Source organism: Cyprinodon variegatus, unplaced genomic scaffold, assembly GCF_000732505.1.
Source record: "Cyprinodon variegatus isolate N-32 unplaced genomic scaffold, C_variegatus-1.0 Scaffold493, whole genome shotgun sequence".
Classification (NCBI taxonomy): domain Eukaryota; kingdom Metazoa; phylum Chordata; class Actinopteri; order Cyprinodontiformes; family Cyprinodontidae; genus Cyprinodon; species Cyprinodon variegatus.
Window position 1 is genome coordinate 508,217 of NW_015150946.1, and position 19,741 is coordinate 527,957.

Here is a 19,741-nt window from a genome sequence, read left to right on the forward strand (position 1 = left end):
TTTTAGCTATAGTTTGAATTTGGGGTAAAATTTGCTGCTTGGCGGAGGTCTGCACTTTGAGTGCTTTTCTAGATATCATGTTTTAGTCTTTTAAACTGTTCATTTTTAAAACTAAAATAATCAAATTATTTAGGGTTAACTCAATTTCAGATTTTTTTCTCATACTGATGCAAACAGGAAAAATATTTTTCTGTTTGCAAAAAATAAGGACTAAATCTTAAAGAACTATCATAAAGAATTTCCCTAAATAATCTCTTACAGAATAATCAGGCCAGACACTGAACAATCAGATTATTTACACATTAAACTGCTGATTGAAGCCATTTAGGATGAACATGTTTACTTTTTCTGATGTTAAACTGTTTGTTACATATATTAAAACATTATAAAAAAATCAGTTCATGCAATAATTCTGAGTCTGCAGGTCAAACTACACAGGAATAAATACTTATGGATGAGTAGGTAAAAATGTTTTTATTTGGTAAAGTAAGCCTCTTATTGGAGCAGTTTCATAAAATTAATACATTTTATCATTGAAAAATAAAAATATTTGTTTTTTTAAATGTTCTGGGTTTTATCTGAAGTTGATTTGCTGTTAGTAATAAATCCAATAAACCTTATTTAATCTTAGATGTCAAATACTTGTTAATCTCATATGGCTTTATTTTCAAACGTACATAGAAATTTTTTACCGATTAAGAAATTAATGCCATTTTTGAAAGGTTTATGGTTAAAAGAAGTTTTTCATTCTCAAGACAATTTTTTTTCTGTTAATATTCATTTTCAGGAATCTCACTTTCTGCACTCTGAAACAAATTTAAAAGAACTTGAGCAGGGATGATAAAATGATGCTTGCTGCTCAGTGTGGTGTGTCTCCATGTTTCCACCTATCTCTTTCCATCACATAAATCAGAGACTCATACAGCCGTATCTCTTCCTCCTCCCGCTCGCTCCGTCCATCCCCTCTGCCTCACTCCGCTGGCTTTTATTGGGACAGTAGATGGAGAAAACAGAAGCCTCTGCAGAAATCATGCACACAGACAGGGAGCGCTGCCATATGTGGGGGTAAACACATGTTACATTTACAGACTGTCGGGAGGTTGTTTTTTAAAGCATGGTGAGAAAGAGAGGGAGCACATTCACCTGAATGGAAGGTCAAGCGTCAGGTGAGGGTCAAAGCCAGGTCTGTTGAAGCACATTTTCTGGTTCAGTGAGCGTCTACCAAACATCCATTAAGACTGTGTATGTTTGTGGGAGGCCTTCTCTGTCATTAATCTGTTTGCACACCCCCAGAAGCTGACTGAGTCGCCGTTAAGATCCAAAAAGTCAAAGAGTTTCCAGGCAGATGGCACAGCGGGGGTCAGTCTGTGTCTGTGTGCTGAAGAACTGGTGTGAGAAGAAGCCTTTCTGAAGGATGCAGGTTCAGATAAAGAGGCCTGGGGTATGCAATCATGTCCCCAAAGTAGGCGGAGAGGAAAATAAACCACTCAACAAGATAACAGGCACCGTTTAGTCTGCATGTGGAAGGAGATAGAGGGGAAATGGAGGAGGCGAATGGAAACCAGAGGAGAGTCTGTGAGGAGAGGATATGATATTATGCTTCGATACATGCAGCGCTGGTGTCCATAAAATTTTAACAGAGTCGGGCTGCGGCCATTACTGAAGCTTAACGTTTTCCTGCTGCATCCATTCTAAAACCAGCTTTAATGTGCATGGGAAACATCAAACTTGTTCCAAGTTGTAAACTTCTAGCTGTCAATTTGAGGTGAAACCAAATTAATTTGAAGGGTAATTCATCTTCCTCAATATTTGTTTTTATTCAGAGGATGACATTTATAAAGTTAGCAGGCAGGTCCCCTAAAGGTGGACTTCCAAATGGGAAAGCTTGGTGTCTATCACCTAATCAGAGCTTAAAATTCAACATGGCTGCTTTAAAAATAGAAATTAATTATATCTGATAGAAAATAAAACAAAACAAAGTTTATCTACATTTCAATGATTTTTAAATTTCATTAAAAAAACTTGAGATTGTATTACAGTTAGCCTATTAACTGAGCAGCTCAGTGGAAAAATCCTACTTGCTTTCAAGCAGCTGAGATTAATTTAATTTCATTCATCTAAGCTCTGCTTTTAGAGCTAAATTCAAAGATCACTCCTGGTTCAAATCGTCTGCTACAGTTTGTGCCGTGCATTTTTCTTTCTGCTCATTGGCTCTTCTTTACGATTGATTTGTTTGCATTTTTCTCATTTTTAGAACCTCTTAAAATGCAGTCCAAGTGCTTCCAGTAATACTTGTGTCCCAGATTAAGAACGATGGGTGGAACCAATGATTTTTTTTCCCTAAAAGGGCGGTTGCTGGGGTCAAAACGCGCCCTTCCAACAGGAAAGTGAAACCACTTTTATTTAATGATAAAAAATGCAATATGATTTCTTAGCCCTTGTTGTTTTAATCTAAATACTCATGGAGGTTTATATTCTTATAGTTAGTAAAGACTTTGTAGATTACAGAAATTTAAAAAGTTTAAAGCTCTAGCCCATATTCCCTTTTTAGAAATAGAAAAAGATTATTTATTTTATCCTCAGTTCATTCTTAAATATAAAAAGTATAATTTAATCTAAACATACGTGGTACATTAATGTTACCTTTCCTTGCAGACACTGGCCCCTGCACCCATTCCTCCTCTATCTTCTTCCATGTGCAGCCTAAATGGGGCCTGTTATCAATTTATGTCTAAACAGAAACTCAAAAACAAGAGAAGAAATCATAAAAACTGACAGGACTTAAAACAAGAGTGAAGATAAAGCATTCATTTATTTATTTCTCTCATGTGTCCACAAGTTCAGAGCGAGTCGCAGTCACCGACCTTTCTGGTAACGGTCAGAAACAGTAGAAACAATAACGAAAGAATGAATTCAACACGCAAGCTTAAATCTGACAGATTTTCTTCTTTAAATAAGACACACAGGTTTTATAAACCATCCGAAAAACATGTTTAATTAAAGAAGCCAGCGGCTTTCATGTGCGCATAAAAAAACCTGAAAACCAGTTAGATCTGAAAACATAAATCCAAATCTTCAAGCTTTGTCTCCAACCAGGTGACTTTTTAAAAGATAAAATAAGTTTCAACAATCACACATCTGATTAAAAATTATAATGTGAACTAATCTGAACCATACTAATACTGTCAGTGCCAAACTGAACAAGAACGAGATGAATCTGTCTCCCTGGTGGGAAACAAAGCTGCTGCAGGTTAAGCATACATCCATACAAACCAATTATTCACAAACTGACAAAAGAAAAGGATTTTGACACGTCATGAATCAGACCAACAGATATATGATAATACTTTAATGCACACTTTCAAAAGAAACAAGAAAAACAATCTGTATATAACATTTACTTCCTTTATTCTCAGAAAGATGACCTTTCAGTGAGTTCAGATTTCACCTCTTAACGCTTAAATGGACAGAGTGAAGGACGAGGTTTTAAAGGACGACTAACCTGAACAGAAGATGTTGGTTTTCCAGAAGTTGAGACGTGGTCTATATCTACAGTACATCTGTGTTTGAATAAAGGTTCTGCTGCGAGATTCATTGTTGTTCATGAGCAACGACAAATTACAACTTCATGATATCAGTTAGACATATTCCTTTACAATTTAAACAACGGAAAATCCAACTTACAACTGGAGCACCCTCACATTGCACAGCTGTGTGCACCTCTGGGAAGGATGGGTAGAAAGTCATTATGCAACACTAAAGGTATGCACTGAAAAAAATCTAAACCTAGATAAAAACCTCATTTTTTCTTAAAATAAGAGCATTTGTTCTTGGATTGAGGAGGTAAGAGATGCATTTTGCCAATGCAACAAGACAATTCACACTTAAAATAAGAAAACACAATTGCATTGTCTTATTTCAAGTGGATAGTATCTAATTATCTTATTTTAAGAGTAAAAATACTCATTCCATTGGCAAACTACCTCATTTACCTACTCAAATTAAGGGTAAATACACTTAATTTAAGAAACTTTTACATATTTCTAGATCGTTTTTGCAGTGTGGGCGAAGCGTTTTTTTTATTTTTTTATTACATCTATTAAGAAGGAGAAAAAATTTAAAAGAATATTAATGTTACCTGGAAACAAAATGCAGCTAAATTTTTTTTTGCTGATATTTTACTTCCTAAATGTGTCTTTAAAACTTTTAGTTAGTTATTAACCTACTTCTTTTTCCATTTGGGTCTAAACATGAAATGAAACGGAGGCGGGTTTCTCTCATCTACTATGAGAGGAAAACATGACATTTTAATAAGGCGTGTTTTAATTTTAAAAATTAACAGATACAATTGTTCATTTTTGCCTTAAATTTTCAGTATTAAAAGAGGCTGATTTTAATGTTTAAAATTAAAGTTAGACTGCAGGGCATCACAAATGCCAGGTAATACTGAAACATTGTAAATCAGAGTGTGGTAGAAAAAATAAATTTTAACAGGATAATAAACTCAAACATTTGGGAAATAACCACCATAAGGACAAATGGGCGACATAGAGAGACTGTGTAAAGATATATGATCCAATATCTCACTGCATCTGCTCTGAGTTTGTGATATAAAGACCAAAAGCTGTCGAATGGGCAAAAGAAGGCTGTACAAAGTACTAACTATGAACAGCAGAGCTAAAAATAATTATCCTGCTGTAAAAATACACTTTTGAAGCTCTTTATCAATCCTTTCCAAGGTGCCTGTAGGTGAAGGAGGTACTGAGGAATTTAAGGACTTTCTAATCAAAACAAAAAAGGCCTAAATGTTAAAAAGAAAAAAAAAAACATTATAGCAGCAAATGATGCAAAGAGCAAAAGGCAGCTGAAATAAAAATACTTCAACTAATCATAAAAATGTGGCAAAAACGTGCAAGTCTAGCATCAGAAACAGCCTGGATCATTTTATGAAGCTTCAGTCTCAGGTTGAAAACGTTTTCCCACAGTGGAACCGCAGCCTGCCAGGACTTATGGTGAGTGGAACAGATGGTCAGGTGCTTTCTTTCTAAGAAGAGTTAGAAAAATATATCTATTCTGATTGAATCTGCCAATTAAGCACTTTAGACTGACCAAGGAACACCATTTCCTTCAGCTGGCAATGGAAATGTATTTTTCTCTCATAAAGTGTACCAAAAGTCTTCGTAAACTAAAGCACAGAGAACATCTCCAACAATGATGATCATTCTGCTTCAGGAAGATTGTGGCAGCTTGCAGGAGATGTGTGATTCTTTTTGTGTGTGCACGCTCAATTTTTCCTTTTTCTTTTTTTAATTTTGCATGCAAATGAGTGTGAACTCAGTCTCACTCTGAGTGTGTGCGTGTGTGTGTGTGTGCAAAGTCAGCAGCTGTCCTCCAAGGCGTTGACGACTTGTTCCAAAATGTCCGGGCATCGGTCGGCGATCTGCTGCAGGACCTGATTGGCATACTCCTGGAGCTCCGCCCCCTCCCTCTCACACAGTGCTAACTCCGCCTCCAACTAAAAGAAACAAGAAGAAGAAGAACTGATAAGATTTTATTTTATTTACTTTCTTTCCATACCTTTTCATAGCATTTCAGCCTTAGCTGGTAAACAACCAGGCAGCCAAAATATTCCAGTTGGTCAACTGGAGGTGAGAATGTTACAAAGTTTTGAAACCAAGAGCAGCAAACGACAAGTTGACCTGGCTTTGGGAGGAAGCAGCTCTTCCATAACTTTGCGCTGCAAGATGGATTGTTTAAAGATTCCTAATAATACGTCCGTCTCGTGACAATCAGTGAGTCCGACCAATGACATGCCAGAAGTGGTTTTTGGGGCGGGAGATGTATGAATGATGATAGTCATGAGCTGCCAGTGAGGGTCCTTATGCAAGACGCTTCACGCTAATGCCTGCTTTGGGGAGTGGCGACCTAGTGGTTAGGACATTGCTCTTGGAATTCTGAGGTTCTGAGTTTAAGCCCCACTCCCACAGACTGCAACTCTGGGTCCCTGAGCAAAACCCTTAACCCCCACACTGCTTCCCCAGGCGCTGCACGATAGCAGCCCTCTGCTCTCTAAGGGGATGGGTTAAATGCAGAGATTTAATTTTGTTGCTCTGTACTTATGACAGAGTAATGACAATGAAACGCTGGAAAAAAAGTCAAAGAGGCCTTACCGGACATTACAGACAGGACTACGCTGGAGGACTCACCTGTTGATACCGTAATTGACTCGGTATGACCTAAATTAGCGCCAATTTCTCGTTAGGAAAAAGGAGCAAAGAGAAGCGCTTTGTGCATTTGAAGATGGGATTTGGAAAAAAAGGTTGATTTATCAGTTTACTCCACTAGTTGTGAAAACACGCAAGAAGCTGCAGATGAATCCTACTGTGATCATCCTGTCGATTGGCTGAAATCATACTACAGAAGGCGGGTACTAGCTGCCACGTCACCCAATCAGTTTTAAGCCTTGTACTAAATGTCCATCCTTTTTTTAAACACAGATTAAACAGCAGCCATCCCAGATTGATAACGTAGAACTCAACTCAGTTCTACACATCAATCTGATTGTCAGGTTAGCTCTTCCAGGCAGAAAGACACAAAGCATGACTCCTAAGCAGCCACATGCCCTCCATAGAGGGGGTGGGCAGTGACGCACAGGAGCAGCAGTTTCAGGCTGAGGAGGCTCTGATGGGGCTGCGGTCTGATCCTGCTCGGTCCAGCTATGGCTCTGAATGTGAAACGCTTCTTAAGAGAACACATAGGTACACTGTCTTTCTGGGCATGTTGAACAAAACCCATTATCCCAGCGCCCTGAACTACCAAAATAGCTGTAGCTGGAAATAGTAAAGGACTTCTGTCTTGTCTGAAGACCCCAGAGCTTTTTACACAACATTTAGCCATTCACACTCTGATATGTTAATTAAGCTACGTTAGCCACAACTGCCCTGGAAAAACACAAGAGCTTCTGCATTTTCATTTTGACCGTTTTTTAAATAATAATAAAGCATTTATTTTTATACGTTTTTATCACAATCCATGTCAAAAATGATTAATCTACATCAACCATGATATATATTTATAAATTTGCTCTGCAATTATAAAAAAAAAAACTCAACATAAAATAATGAAGTTAAGCAATTGCACTAAAACTTACCTGATGTGGCCTGAAAGGATCGTCTCAAAATTCCTCCTCTTCTGTATTGACCTAAACTGTGTAATTAAATGCGTCAAGTTGGATTCCTACAAGGCTGTTTTCATTAGGTTTGGGAGTTTTGCCTCAAACAGATCATTATTGCACTTTAGCCACCAAGGGGTCAGGGTGTGAATTTCTATCTGTCAAAATGACAGATGGCTTTGAGATTTTTCAAATCCAAATGGTGGTGGCAGCCTTACGCCATGGGGCTGTTCAGCTGCCAGCGTTGCACAAGTAGATGGAATAATAAAGAAGATGAATTACTCTTTAAATTCATTTTGTTTTACTCTAAATTGGCAGCTAGAGGTTTAAAAATGTGCATAAAACTAGGGCTGGGTATTTTCGCCAAAGTCCTGAATTGATTCGATTTTGATTCATACAGTTCTAAATCAATTAATTTCGATTCAATCTGTTTTTACAATAATTAAAGTGGTTTAACTGTGTTTCAAAATACTCATGTATTTTATTTTTTTCCTGTCATGTAAAACACAAAGTGCAAACTTGTAAATCGGACAGTTTAAATTTGAGACGTGAACAAAACGGTCTCAAAAGTGCAAACTTGTTTGTGAAAAGTGAAAAAGGGAAGCCTCACTCGAGCAAGCAGATGTGACACAGTGGGGACACATCTGACACGCATGAGCTGCATTATCTTCCATGCACAAACCATATTTGCAGCGTTGTCTGTAACAACTACAGGGTTTTTGCTGGTCAGCCCCCATTTGTTAATGTCTTCAGTCAAACTAGTGGCTATATTTGCAGCTGTCTGGCTTGAAGTCATCTTGAGAGCATCTTTCCTGCTCATTTGAATGTGAACGTCACGCGTGTCACTATAAAACTAATCAATCTCATTCCCTAGACATCGATTTTGCAAAAATGTAAAGGAATCGATCCAAAATCAATTAAATCGATTTTTTTACCCAGCCCTAATAAAAACCCCAAAAATGGTAAAAACATGGAAGGTATTTGGCAAAGGCGATTTAGGGAGACACTATTAGAGACGAGGCTGCCGTTACATCGAGTCTGACCACCAACAGAATGCAAGATTGGTGAAGGTGTCTTCGCCAAGGACAGAACAACTGATATGGACAAAGTGGGACCGGTGTTCATTCAGACCAGCATACCCTGTCAGATCAGCATACCCATAGTCAATGTGCATGCGCAAGATATCAGATGTCTGGTCCTGTTTATCTCTTTAACTTTGTACGAAAAATATAGTTGAAACTACCTCGACAGGGGTGTATCCTTTTATTCATGTACAAAAAAACAGTTTAAGATTAGATCGCCATACGCTTAAAAAAACCCCACCAAAAAGTGTAACCATTTTTTTTTTTTGTACATGACTAAAGAGATACACGCCAGTTAAAGTAGCTTAAAGTGTATTTTTTTGTACACAACTAAAGGGATAAACGGGTATTGACTATGGGTATGCTGGTCTGACAGTTCACCAGCAATCCACCAATTAGATGACACCTACACGTTGAGGCACGACTGGAGTTGAGAAACATCTCAACTTTGGGGGAAGGACCCACGGAGGAACGTAACTCCGTTACTAACGCAGTCATTATGTAATGCTGTACTCCCAACATTAATATGGATGGGGAGGGGGGGTAGTTCTTGCTGACAGCAGAGAAAAGAGGATCTCTAGAGGATTGAACAGAGGAGCAGGATGGAGCCAAGTATCGAGAGAGGAGGAGGGTGTCATGGCGTAGGGCAGTAACCTCTGCCTCCAGTCCAATGTAGCCCAGTGGTTAGAGGTTTGCCGTTTGTAACTACTAAGCATGTTTGAAGTCAGACACAAAACAACTACAGACATTTAAACACATGAGTCTGTAATCTGAAAACACCACAGCGAGGCTCTCTCTCTGGAACATTTCTGTAGCAGAGCAACGCTGTTATTTTCTTTGGCCACGGTCGAGCTGAGACGTCAAATCTAACTGGCTTAATGACCGATACATCTGTATCAATAAGAGTGCCGCACAAACAGTCATGTAACACAAGCCTACATTTACGATGGTGTGTGTGTGTGAGGCCTGGGTCAGATACTGGCAAATATCCCCTCATTATATCTGAACCTCTCCACTCTCCTCTCATCCTTTAGCCAGAAAACCTTCGGTGGTTTTATATATAACAGTGGCGTTATTCATGTGTAAAAGTGCTCCAAGCAATAATACTAATGATTAATGAAACCCTCCCTATAAAGGACATGCATATATTGCTTATTATCCATATATTGGGCCGTTTTTATTATTGGAGAGACTGAAATAGTTAACTTTTTTTTTTTTTTTACTGAATCTCGGCTCAAACCAGGGGATACAAATTAGGATATCTGAAACCAGTTTTAAACATTTCTATTAAATTCTGGCGGTCTTGGCAGCTTCAGTTTGTGATGCTTGATTCCAAACTGTTGAACTGAATTTGATTACATGATGATCAAAAAATATACAAACTAAAACATATTTATTCGACTAAGCATCTATTTATAGGCTGTAAGGCAGCTTCCTTCTAATTAGCAGTTTTCTCTTATTTTCATATCTATTTATCACTAATATTGTTTGCCGACAAAGCAAGTCAGTTTTTACAGAAACAGATTCTTATAAAATAAATATTAGAAAACCATCTAATTTCATCTACTTCAACTGTCAACTTAAATCTTAGAAAAATCTAATTGCAGGAGCTGCAAAGACCTTTAGCTCAGGAGGGAGAATCAACCACAAGTTTCGTACTAATGGAAGAACGTCAAGAAGGTAAGTAGACTGCAAATGGTTGCAGCTCGCCATGATCCCTGCAGGAGACACAGCGCTCTGGTCAAAGGCGTTAAGAACAGCATCATGCTGAGGGAAAGCTTTGCTTCAGCAGCGAGAGGGACGTTTGCAAGAGTTAATGAGGAAATATAAGAGGCCAAATATAGGGAAATGCTAGAAATGACTTTAGACTGGAGGGAAGGTTGAGCTTAGAACGGGACAAGGATTCCTAAGATAGGCTAGTTTAGTCACAAACTAAAAAGTAACAGAAAATCTGTGCAAGGATTTGAAAGGTTAAGTTTCATTCATTCGGACAGAGGTTGAGCTAAATAGGAGGAATGTATGAAAGCTGGTAGAGACATAAAACAAGACATGCAGCTTTAGGAGCTTCATTATTGACCTTTTGCTTTTAGTTTATGCTCCTCCATAAGATGAAATCCAAATAAAAATATATATTTTGGATATATTTACTCAGTTTGCAAATTTTTACTGTGTAAAAGGGACAATGTAAGGAGCAGAACTAAGCAACGCAACATGTAGACAGTGCTGACGGTGTGCCATTTGGGTTTTTTAAAGGGGTTTATGATCCATTTGACCCAAGGAGGAAACTGCTTTTTGTCTTCTCAGTCATGAAACTCCTTTAGGGAAAAGCAATCACTCAAGTAATTGGTGATGGGGTAGTAAATGTCTAAAACAGACCAGCTTATCCATACCCGGCAGCGGTGTCATCATCTGCAACATGAATTTTATCTCCATTGGTGAAATGTGGTGAGGGGGGGGGTTCAATGAACACAGATGTGGGGAAAACACAACAATAAAAGAAACGGTTCGGAGAAAATATGCGGGACAGTTTAATGCCATGTTAGAAGAGAAACTCTAGGCCCATTTGGGTGACTACCCCCAATACGCTCCAAACAATCAGTCTGACTCATTCACTCTTTCCAGGTGATGGATATAGGAAACACATGCTTTGAAAATGTACTGTGCACCACCCAAAAACCTCTGTGGATAAAAAGGAAGATAGATTTTAGGGGCAATTTTGAATTTAAGGGAGAAAACTATGCTGCATTATCAGAGCTTTCAGGAATCTCAACCATATAACAGGCAAGGAAAATTCGATTTGAGGAGGAGCGGGGAGTTTTCAGCACATAGTCCAACTCTTATCAAGGTTATCTGTTACGTGACAGTTTTCACCCAGATTTTTATCATTTTCATCCTTTCATATCAGTTCTTCTAACCCTATCAGGCCACAGAGACCTTTGAGATTGTTTCGATTGAGGGAGGGCTTTATTTTCCAGCGAACCCCAGTGACATCGCCAGCATCAATTTGACCGTGTTTTTAGGGAATTCAACTTAATAGCTTTGCATTTTAAGCTGCAATCTCTCTGAACAACACGGCAGTAAAGATAAGGGACGATTAAGAAGAGATAATTGGTTTAGTGGAGCTTTTTCACGCGGCCTTGACCCATGTTTGACAAAATCAGTCCAAAATAGGCCGAAAATGGGTTAAAAAGAACAGCTTTAGTACAAACAAGTGAACAAGAGAAGAACTATGAACCGATCATTGATTTTTAAATTTTTTTATATCAGGATCAGAAAAGATAAAGATTGCAACACAGAAATAAAGTGTTAGTCCCTTTCTTGATGTTACATTTTCATTATATTGCTTTTGTTTGATTACAGACTTCTGCTTCATGTGTGAGCTGCAAGACATTAAATTGAACTTAGTCTGTATCAAAAAAAGAAAAGAAAAAAAGCAATATTCCCCCCTAAGTTTTAGCACTTCTTAATAATTATTTGCCAACCATCAAGCTTGTTCTGTTTTGCTGTGTAAATTCTTGCTTGTTTCAAAGGTTTTGTTGTTTTCAAGGTTACATTTTGTCCCTTCATTGGATACAAATATCTATCAGGTATAGATTAGGGCTGAAACTAACAATTTTTTTTCCAAATCCGATTAATCTGTTGATTATTTTTTCAATTAATCGATTCATAATATGACAGCTAAAGGTTAATTAAAGAAGATTTTTTATTAAACTAAACCAGTTGAAACTAAAACTTTTCCATTTGAGGAGTTCTGGGTGGAAAATATTGACAAATAAATTATTTTTTTATCTTACATGCTAAATGTTTATATATTTTTTAACAGTTTTGATATAACTACTTCTCTTAGTGTGACGCTCCGTCAGCTAAAGGTGTGTTTTAGAGTCTCTAGACTCCAGTAAACGATTAATCCATTAATTGTTTCAGCTCAAGTATAGATGTACACCAGTTAGAGGGATTTAGTTGGTCAATAAGAGATTTTTGCAAGTACTGGTCTAAATTTTTCATTGGAAATATGAATTACGCATTTTATTCTCATTATTAATATCCCTGTAACAGTAAGACTAGATAACTCAATAATTTGACTGGTAGTAACTTGATGTTTTTCAATTTCTATGCAGAATATCGACACTATTCTTTATTGAAACCTGGTTTATTGTTAAGCTACTTAGTGGGCTTTGTAATTCCATCCCCCAATGAGAAAGTCCCACTTGAGGCTAAGCAATAAATGCTCCATCTGCGTCTAAATCTAAAGCTTTACTGCAGGAACAGCTTCAGTTTTTATGAATTTGGATGCTCTGTTTTAAATCAAAGTGTGTGGTTGAAAAAAATGGGGCAGATTAATGTAAGGGGAGAGAATGAAGAGGCCAGATTCGTCCTTCCTGGCAGAACGTATGATACGGTAGTTTAGCCTTTTTAAAGTGACAGGTGAAGGAGTTCATAGCATGAGGTTAAAGATCCTATTCTGATTGACTGAGAAGGGTCTAAGGAAAGAAGGGAAGATGAAGGTGAAAAGGGTTATGTGTGTCTCTTACACAGAGAGGGTCTGTTTTGCTTTTTTTTACTGCAGCCATTAAAACTCCATTATCATGATTGATCATTATCTGTCTTAGGGGGAGGGGGGCACACACACAAACACTGCAGAAACAGCCTGTGCCCCATGTTCATTCACACACAGGTTATCAGCCCTAGAATGAGGATGACAGCTTAGATGTGTGTGTGCACTGACCTCCTGACACATGTTGCAGGGCTTGAACCTCTTTGCAGAGGAATGCTAATGTTTTCTAAAGACACCATAAGTCAGAAGAGGAAGATAGGAGCATGAACAAACACTCCACAAAGGAGGAAGAAAGGAAAGGAATTACCAATGTATCATCTGACTGTGAAGGACTTAATTACCTTTGGTTTCTCAAAGAGGGATTTAATTTAGAACAACTTAAACCAAATGTCTCTCTCCATCCACTTCACTTCAACTTTTTAAGGATTGGACTAATTTAACCTGTCCTGAGTAGTGAATCTGGTGTCTCCTCAGATCAAAAAGGTTCACTATGAAACTTTGACTTCATATTTTGTGATAAACCTTTCTTTTAATGTTAAAGGGAAAAGAAAAAAAAACTAAAAATTATTTACAAATAGAAATATGGCAAATGTTAAGTTGCAAATGTGTAAAATCCTCTTCAAAATTATATGTAAAACCCTAAATTCCAAATACAACCCTAATTCCAACCCCCTCAGGGTCACTTACTATAGAAATTAGCATTGCTTATTAAAGATTTTAAAATGTTTAAGCAGAGCTTTATTCAGAGCAGCAGCAAATAGGCTTATGGTGACTCTGGAGGAGCAGCAGAGATGCAGAGCCAAGGCGGAAAAATATACTGAAAGAACAAATTTTAGTTGTTCACACCATAAATAGGTTGGAGTTGTTAAAAAAAAATTCCCAAGAAGTCCTATTTGCAGAATTAATGTGAGTATTGATGGACCTAAATATAAAATAACCCTGGAGGCCAAACAAGTGGAGTCTGAAAAAGACTTAAGATTAGGGAGAAGGAGGACCCCCCCACCCACAGCCCAAATCACTCTTACAGCAAGTTAAACAGTCAAATGAGTCTCATCATGTTCAGATCAGTCCAGTCAATGGATTTTCAAGGGATTTTCTCTACTGAATCGACTAGCTATTCTGCAGAACCCCCACAAAAAACTATGGAAATGCTGCATCAACAATATTCAGTAGCCTAGTTTAGTTTGTTTGAATACAGCAACAGATATATTGAGAGGGGCCTTGGAAGAAGCTCAAATAAAGAAAAAAAAAATCAGGTGCTTAAAGATAAAGGGCCCCTTAATTAATGAAAGAAGATACTTTTGTCCTAATGAAATCTGAAACAAAATCAATTAGGGCAACTGTATTGACTAAGAATTTATTTCTTATTAAAGCAACTGAATGTTCTCTTTAAACCATAATTACACCTAAATAATTATAAAAAAAAACATAGCATTTCCTAAAATCTTAATTGTCTTTGAAAACTCTTTAAATAGGCTCAAACTGCAACAAAGCAAGCATGTTCGTCTTTTAAATATATACTGTAGGAAAACAACTATCAAATGCAGAACTCTAAAGTAGAAGCAGTACAGAAGAAAAACACTTTGGCGTAAAGAGAGCAAGGATCAGGAATCTGAAAATGTCTGCAGGGTGTATTTGAACCCATTTCTACTCTATAATGGGGGGAATTATATGATATAAAGCCTAAAGCAAAGTAGAAACACTAAAAAAGTGCCACAGAAATACCATTATGAGCAACAAAACATATAAATAGGCCTCTACAGACTTCAAATCTGCCTGTTTTTCTTCAAACTCTCCTGCTCTTACAGACTACACTGTGTGTAAAATGCTTCAGAAGTTGGCCGTGTGCGCTCCACCAAACCCAAACGTGCCCACATAATGTCCAGCACAGTCGCACTGGAGGCAGCTTGGCTAATAACATAAGCTAACGAGCGGTGGTGGGAACACTGCTTGACGACTTGTGGCTAAAAACTGCTCCTGGAGGAATGGAACACTGCACTCTTTAACATCTCTGAAGAAAGTGTTTGGTGGGCAAAACAACATAAGTTGGTTATTTTATTTTAATGGGCTATTTAATAAGCTAAACTGGTTTTAGGAACAGATGCATATTTACAAGCTCAGACTTCAAAGGTTTCCACCATCTAACAAATAGGCCTCATGGATCTGTAGCTTGCATTACAACAACATGGGGAACAGGACTTACAAGGCATATAAATGAGACTTGGATTGGCCCTCGAGGACCGAGGACACAGGGCTGGACTTACAATATAAACTGCTGAAGAGAGAAAACGAGAACAATCCTGCTGCATGAATTGTGTGCAGTCAAAGCAGATCTATTGAGACAATTTAAAGCATATAAAGAACATTAGTTCAACCGTTTTAAAGCAGATTAAGTTATAAACACCCTGGTGTTGATTTTACTGTAAAAATGTCACCTTTGAAAAGATGAATCATAGAAAAAATAAAAAAAATCAGCATTTAAATTATATTTTCTGGCCTTCTTCTTTAGCCTTCTTGGTGTTTGCTTAAATCTTCCTCTCTCCTGCAGCCTGGGCGAAGAGTAGAAATGATACTGACAAAAAAAAAAAAAAAAATTTCTCAGTAGAAACTTTATTTAACCCTTTAAAGGGCACTCTGTGAAAGACTTTAAATATCTAAATGAAGTCATTTTCTCTTAAAATAAGTACATTTTGTCTTGAATTGATCAGGTAAATGAGACACTTTGCAAATGAAATAACAAAATTTAGATTTAAAATAAGGAAAAAAAAGTGCAGTCTCCTATTTCAAGTGCATAATATCAAATAATCTGATTTTAAGGATAAAAATGCTTCTTCCACTGGGAGATTTACTTATTTACCTGCTCAGATTAAGGGTAAATACACTTATTTTCAGACATTTTCACAAATTTTTAGAAAGATTTTTGTAGTGTGACACTGGAATCAAGCACGAAACCTTATTATTTTTGGAACATTAAAAAAATATGGATATTTTGATGGCAAAAATTTGTGTCAATGTAATAACAAGAAACAAACTTGCACGAATATATTAAGAAATTCATGAAAAACAATTTTTTTTAGGTACAACATAAACTTAGATGCATATTAACCCTTTAGCTTTACTTTCTAAATTTTCAATCAGGTTTTTACCCTTTTTTCCAACTTAATTTGCAGTCGGTAATATATCATTCAAGGGCTCATCTAATTTGTCAAATACCAAAGTAAGATGTACAGCCATGTAGCAGGATCTTTGCTGAATGGCTGGATATACGGTAGATCTGAGGGGGTAGTGATAGGAAGACCTGTACATCAGCACTCAGGGCAAGTCAAGCACAATATTGTCCATTTCTGGTCACCAGCTGACTTTTTTGAGCCTTTCTAAAGCTTTCCCAGCTGCTAGCCTTAATGCTCATGAATTTTTTCTGAAATCAGACTGTTAAGTGTCCTGCATGCGCAGTAGAGGATGCAATGACATAACACTTAGGGAACGTGCTGTTTTTATAGAAGTAAACATCTAGGGTAGTACTGGAGCGCATCTTGCATTTATTTTCCAACCAGAGCCAGTACATTAACAATGCAAGCTTCTTAAGGTGGATAAAGACAAAAGAAAAAGAAGAGAAAGGAAAGATTTCTGCATTATCATCTGCCATGGTTGTTGTTTATCCTTCAATTTCCGTCAAGCAAAATGCAGAATAATGACCTTTGTCTAATATCAATACCATACAGGTCAGATGAATGCAGCTTGGGTTGCATTTGAAAAAAAATATATAAAAAAATTGGATCTGTGTTGTTCAGGAAAAAGATCAATGTTTTTTTTTTGGGCCTGATAAAACCTTACCTTTATTAAAACCCTAACCAGGGCTTCAAACCCTACACTTTAAATCCATTTTAACAAAGGTCTGCCCCTCCCCCACATATTGTTTACACAGTCAGTCAGCTGGCTGCAACTAGGCTATCAAACTTTATTTATGCTAATAGGATAAAAAAAAAAGTTTCAGCTGTTTGGAAATACATGATATTAAAAAAGAGAAAACATATAGCTTATGGGCCATAATAATCTAATTTAAAAGCCTTTCAAAACTAGTACTGTATTCTGTAGTTTTTTTTATTTCTGATTTTTTAAAGAAGTGTTTAACTGAAATAACAAAGTAAAAAAACAAAAAAACATTGTATACAGTACATTACTTTAGCAGCAGCAGAACTAAGTGCTGCTTTTGGTCCAATGCCTACAGTGTCTTACAACAATCATGAAGTAAATTGTTCCAGTACGTCTGCAGAGGGCATGAACTTGTTGAGGGAGACATCTGCAACACTTATGCTGAATGAAAGTGTGAAGCTGGACCTCCGCTATGAATAACTCTGTGAGGAGTGCAGGACTTTGGATAAAAAATGGGAACGGGTTGAAGGTGGAAAGCAGCTCTCTGAACGTTTGACTTTGCGTGTAAATGGAAGTCTTTGGCCTTCACCTGTCGCCATGGCCAGCTTGTATTTGCATTACCACCGAACGAGGAAAGAAAGGGAAGCAGCAACCGCAGAAAGGAAAGGCTGCAGCCAAAATGGGACCAGAGAAGAAGATGGAGCAGCCAGAGCGATGGGCAGTGACATTAGGAAAGTCAAGAAGAATGGGAAGAGACAAACAGAAGAGAGAAAGGGATACGCCAAGAGGAAAGTTCAAGGTTGAGGAGAGAAGGACAGAAAAAAAAAAACCTAGGCATGGGAAAAGAGGTCGCCTGGTAAAGCCATTAAGCCCGGATTCAACAAGTCTGAAAACCAGCAGTTTGTCAGTAATGACCAGTGAAGGCCAAAATGTGTGCGTTTGTGATTGTGTGGCTTTGAAATAGGTACTCAGACCTGGTGTGTGTCACCGAGTCCCACAATTTATTCTTTTTTTTGTTTTTTTTATGTGTATTTGGTTTGGTCACACAAAATAAACACAAATGCCTCAAAGCACACACATGCATTAATCACTTCAGACTTTGTTTTTGGACCAGTTTGGTGTTTGTTTATTTTTGGCAGCAGGAGATAAGCTGATCTATTGTCCTTAAAGTAATGAGACACAGCGTATGGACATGTCTATGTGCACAACAGTCATAATGGTCCTATGTGTCATTATTTGAAGAGAAAACAACCATCCTTGGAGCAGGAAGCAGAGCGTCCAAATGAAAGCCTAGCCTAGACACCCTAAACCACAACTCCGAACAAACAGATGGGACTCAGTTTCTACTAAACACAGACCTCATTTCTCCTCCTTTTTACTCTTCCCTGCAGTTTACAGATGTCCTTTACATGTAGGTAATATGTAAAGTAAATATGTGTTAACATAATGTCCAGAAATTAAATCATATAGATATATTCAGCATTGTAATTTTTTTTTTCTATTCCGGGTATTATTTACAACTAAACAGCAGTATATAGTCAATTCTAATGTACAAAACAAGCACTTATGTACATGTCCACACATCTGCAGTGCTAATTAATTTAGTGGATGTGTGCATCTCAATATTTCAGGTATAGATTACTAAAGTATTCATACTTTTAATTTAGTTAGAGCCACAAATCTAAGGGCATTAAAATTACACATAGGATAAATGCAAATGTTTGCCACAGATTTCATAGATAACCAGGATGATATATATAACTGTTGACTTTTCATGCGAGCTGCTAAAGAGGATGTACCTCTTTTTTAACCATGACTGAACGCTTTAATCGCAGCGGATGCTAAAATCCTACTTAAACAGACAGTCATGCACATAGCTGGACTTCCACTTCCATTGTTAGCCATGTATTTACAGTCTGCATTATCAGTGGTGATGTTTAGGTTCCAGCTCTGCCCTGTCCTGTTTTTGTATGTCCTGTCAATCAGATTTCACCCAATCTGTGACCTTAGAGCCAAAGCCTTGCTTTCACACAGACACATTATTGCTCACACATTGTTCCTGCCAGTCCAGGAAGAGGGTATCATTTTACCCTCCGGATATCAGAGGATAAAACTGGAAAAACAATGATTATATACATCGGAAACCAAATATATTACATTCTATATCTGGAACAAAGAAAACAGTTTTCTATGCTTGAATAAATGAGAGGGTAAATATGGACACTGGCAGAAGGGAAAACAAATTAAACAAACAACATCTAAGGTCTTAATACTGTTCTCAACAATTCATCCAAATGGAGATTTAAACAAAGCCATTATTGACAAACTAAAAGAGTTCATATGCATCATTTTCTCCCCTTTATCAATACCTTAAACTGACAGTGATGCATAAATACTATTTAAATTTAAAGAAAGGAACATAGCTGGTTGCCGTTGCTTGTTGTAGAGCTCACAAACTATCCTTATTTCCTTCCCCTAAAATTAGAAAAACAATAAGTTTTGGATTCATTTTGCTTAAAAAAATGCAAAAAATCTGCATTTACTTAGAAAATTACCACAAGTTACTTCTAGAAATGTATAGGTATTATTGTATACATACAAATTTATTTTATAAATAATTTCAGACAAGCTTTAATAGAGTCTATAAATATTTTTAAACATCTACAATTCAGACTGTTGCAGTTGCATGTAAATAAATGAGGACATAATCAGCAAGTATGTTTATCCAAGCAGTTTAAAAAGTGAACCCCAAATATTATGAATGCTTAATGTCTAAATTAAACAACTTTTATGATTATTGTCAGATTAAACTTACATTCTGAAAATAGCCTTTAAGCAAGTATTAAATGTTTTTATTTTGCCAAAGTTTCTGTATTAAAAAGATTTTTTTATTGGTCCAATCTAAAATAATTTTTTGAATTTGCTACAAGAAGAAACTAATAATAGTTAACAGAAATAAAGGCTTGATCTAAATGACTCAATCAATCATAGCATATATCTAACCTTCCTTCCTTCCTTCCTTCCTTCCTTCCTTCCTTCCTTCCTTCCTTCCTTCCTTCC

At 37.0% G+C, this 19,741-nt stretch overlaps 1 protein-coding gene across 7 annotated transcripts in view; it reads right to left on the reverse strand.

Moving 5' to 3' along the window:
- Positions 1-4,061: 4,061 nt before the first annotated feature.
- The window catches only part of LOC107094597 (ELKS/Rab6-interacting/CAST family member 1-like), a 123,357-nt gene continuing 107,677 nt past the window's right edge, over positions 4,062-19,741 (reverse strand). For 2 of the 7 annotated variants that reach the window (XM_015390316.1, XM_015390310.1), the window contains one exon: positions 4,063-5,515. In XM_015390316.1, coding sequence (XP_015245802.1) covers positions 5,378-5,515 — 138 coding nt within the window. In that variant the 3' untranslated portion in view covers positions 4,063-5,377. Of the gene's footprint in view, positions 5,516-19,741 lie in introns of all 7 variants that reach the window. The other 5 variants (XM_015390317.1, XM_015390312.1, XM_015390315.1 and 2 more) reach the window with 4 other exon arrangements.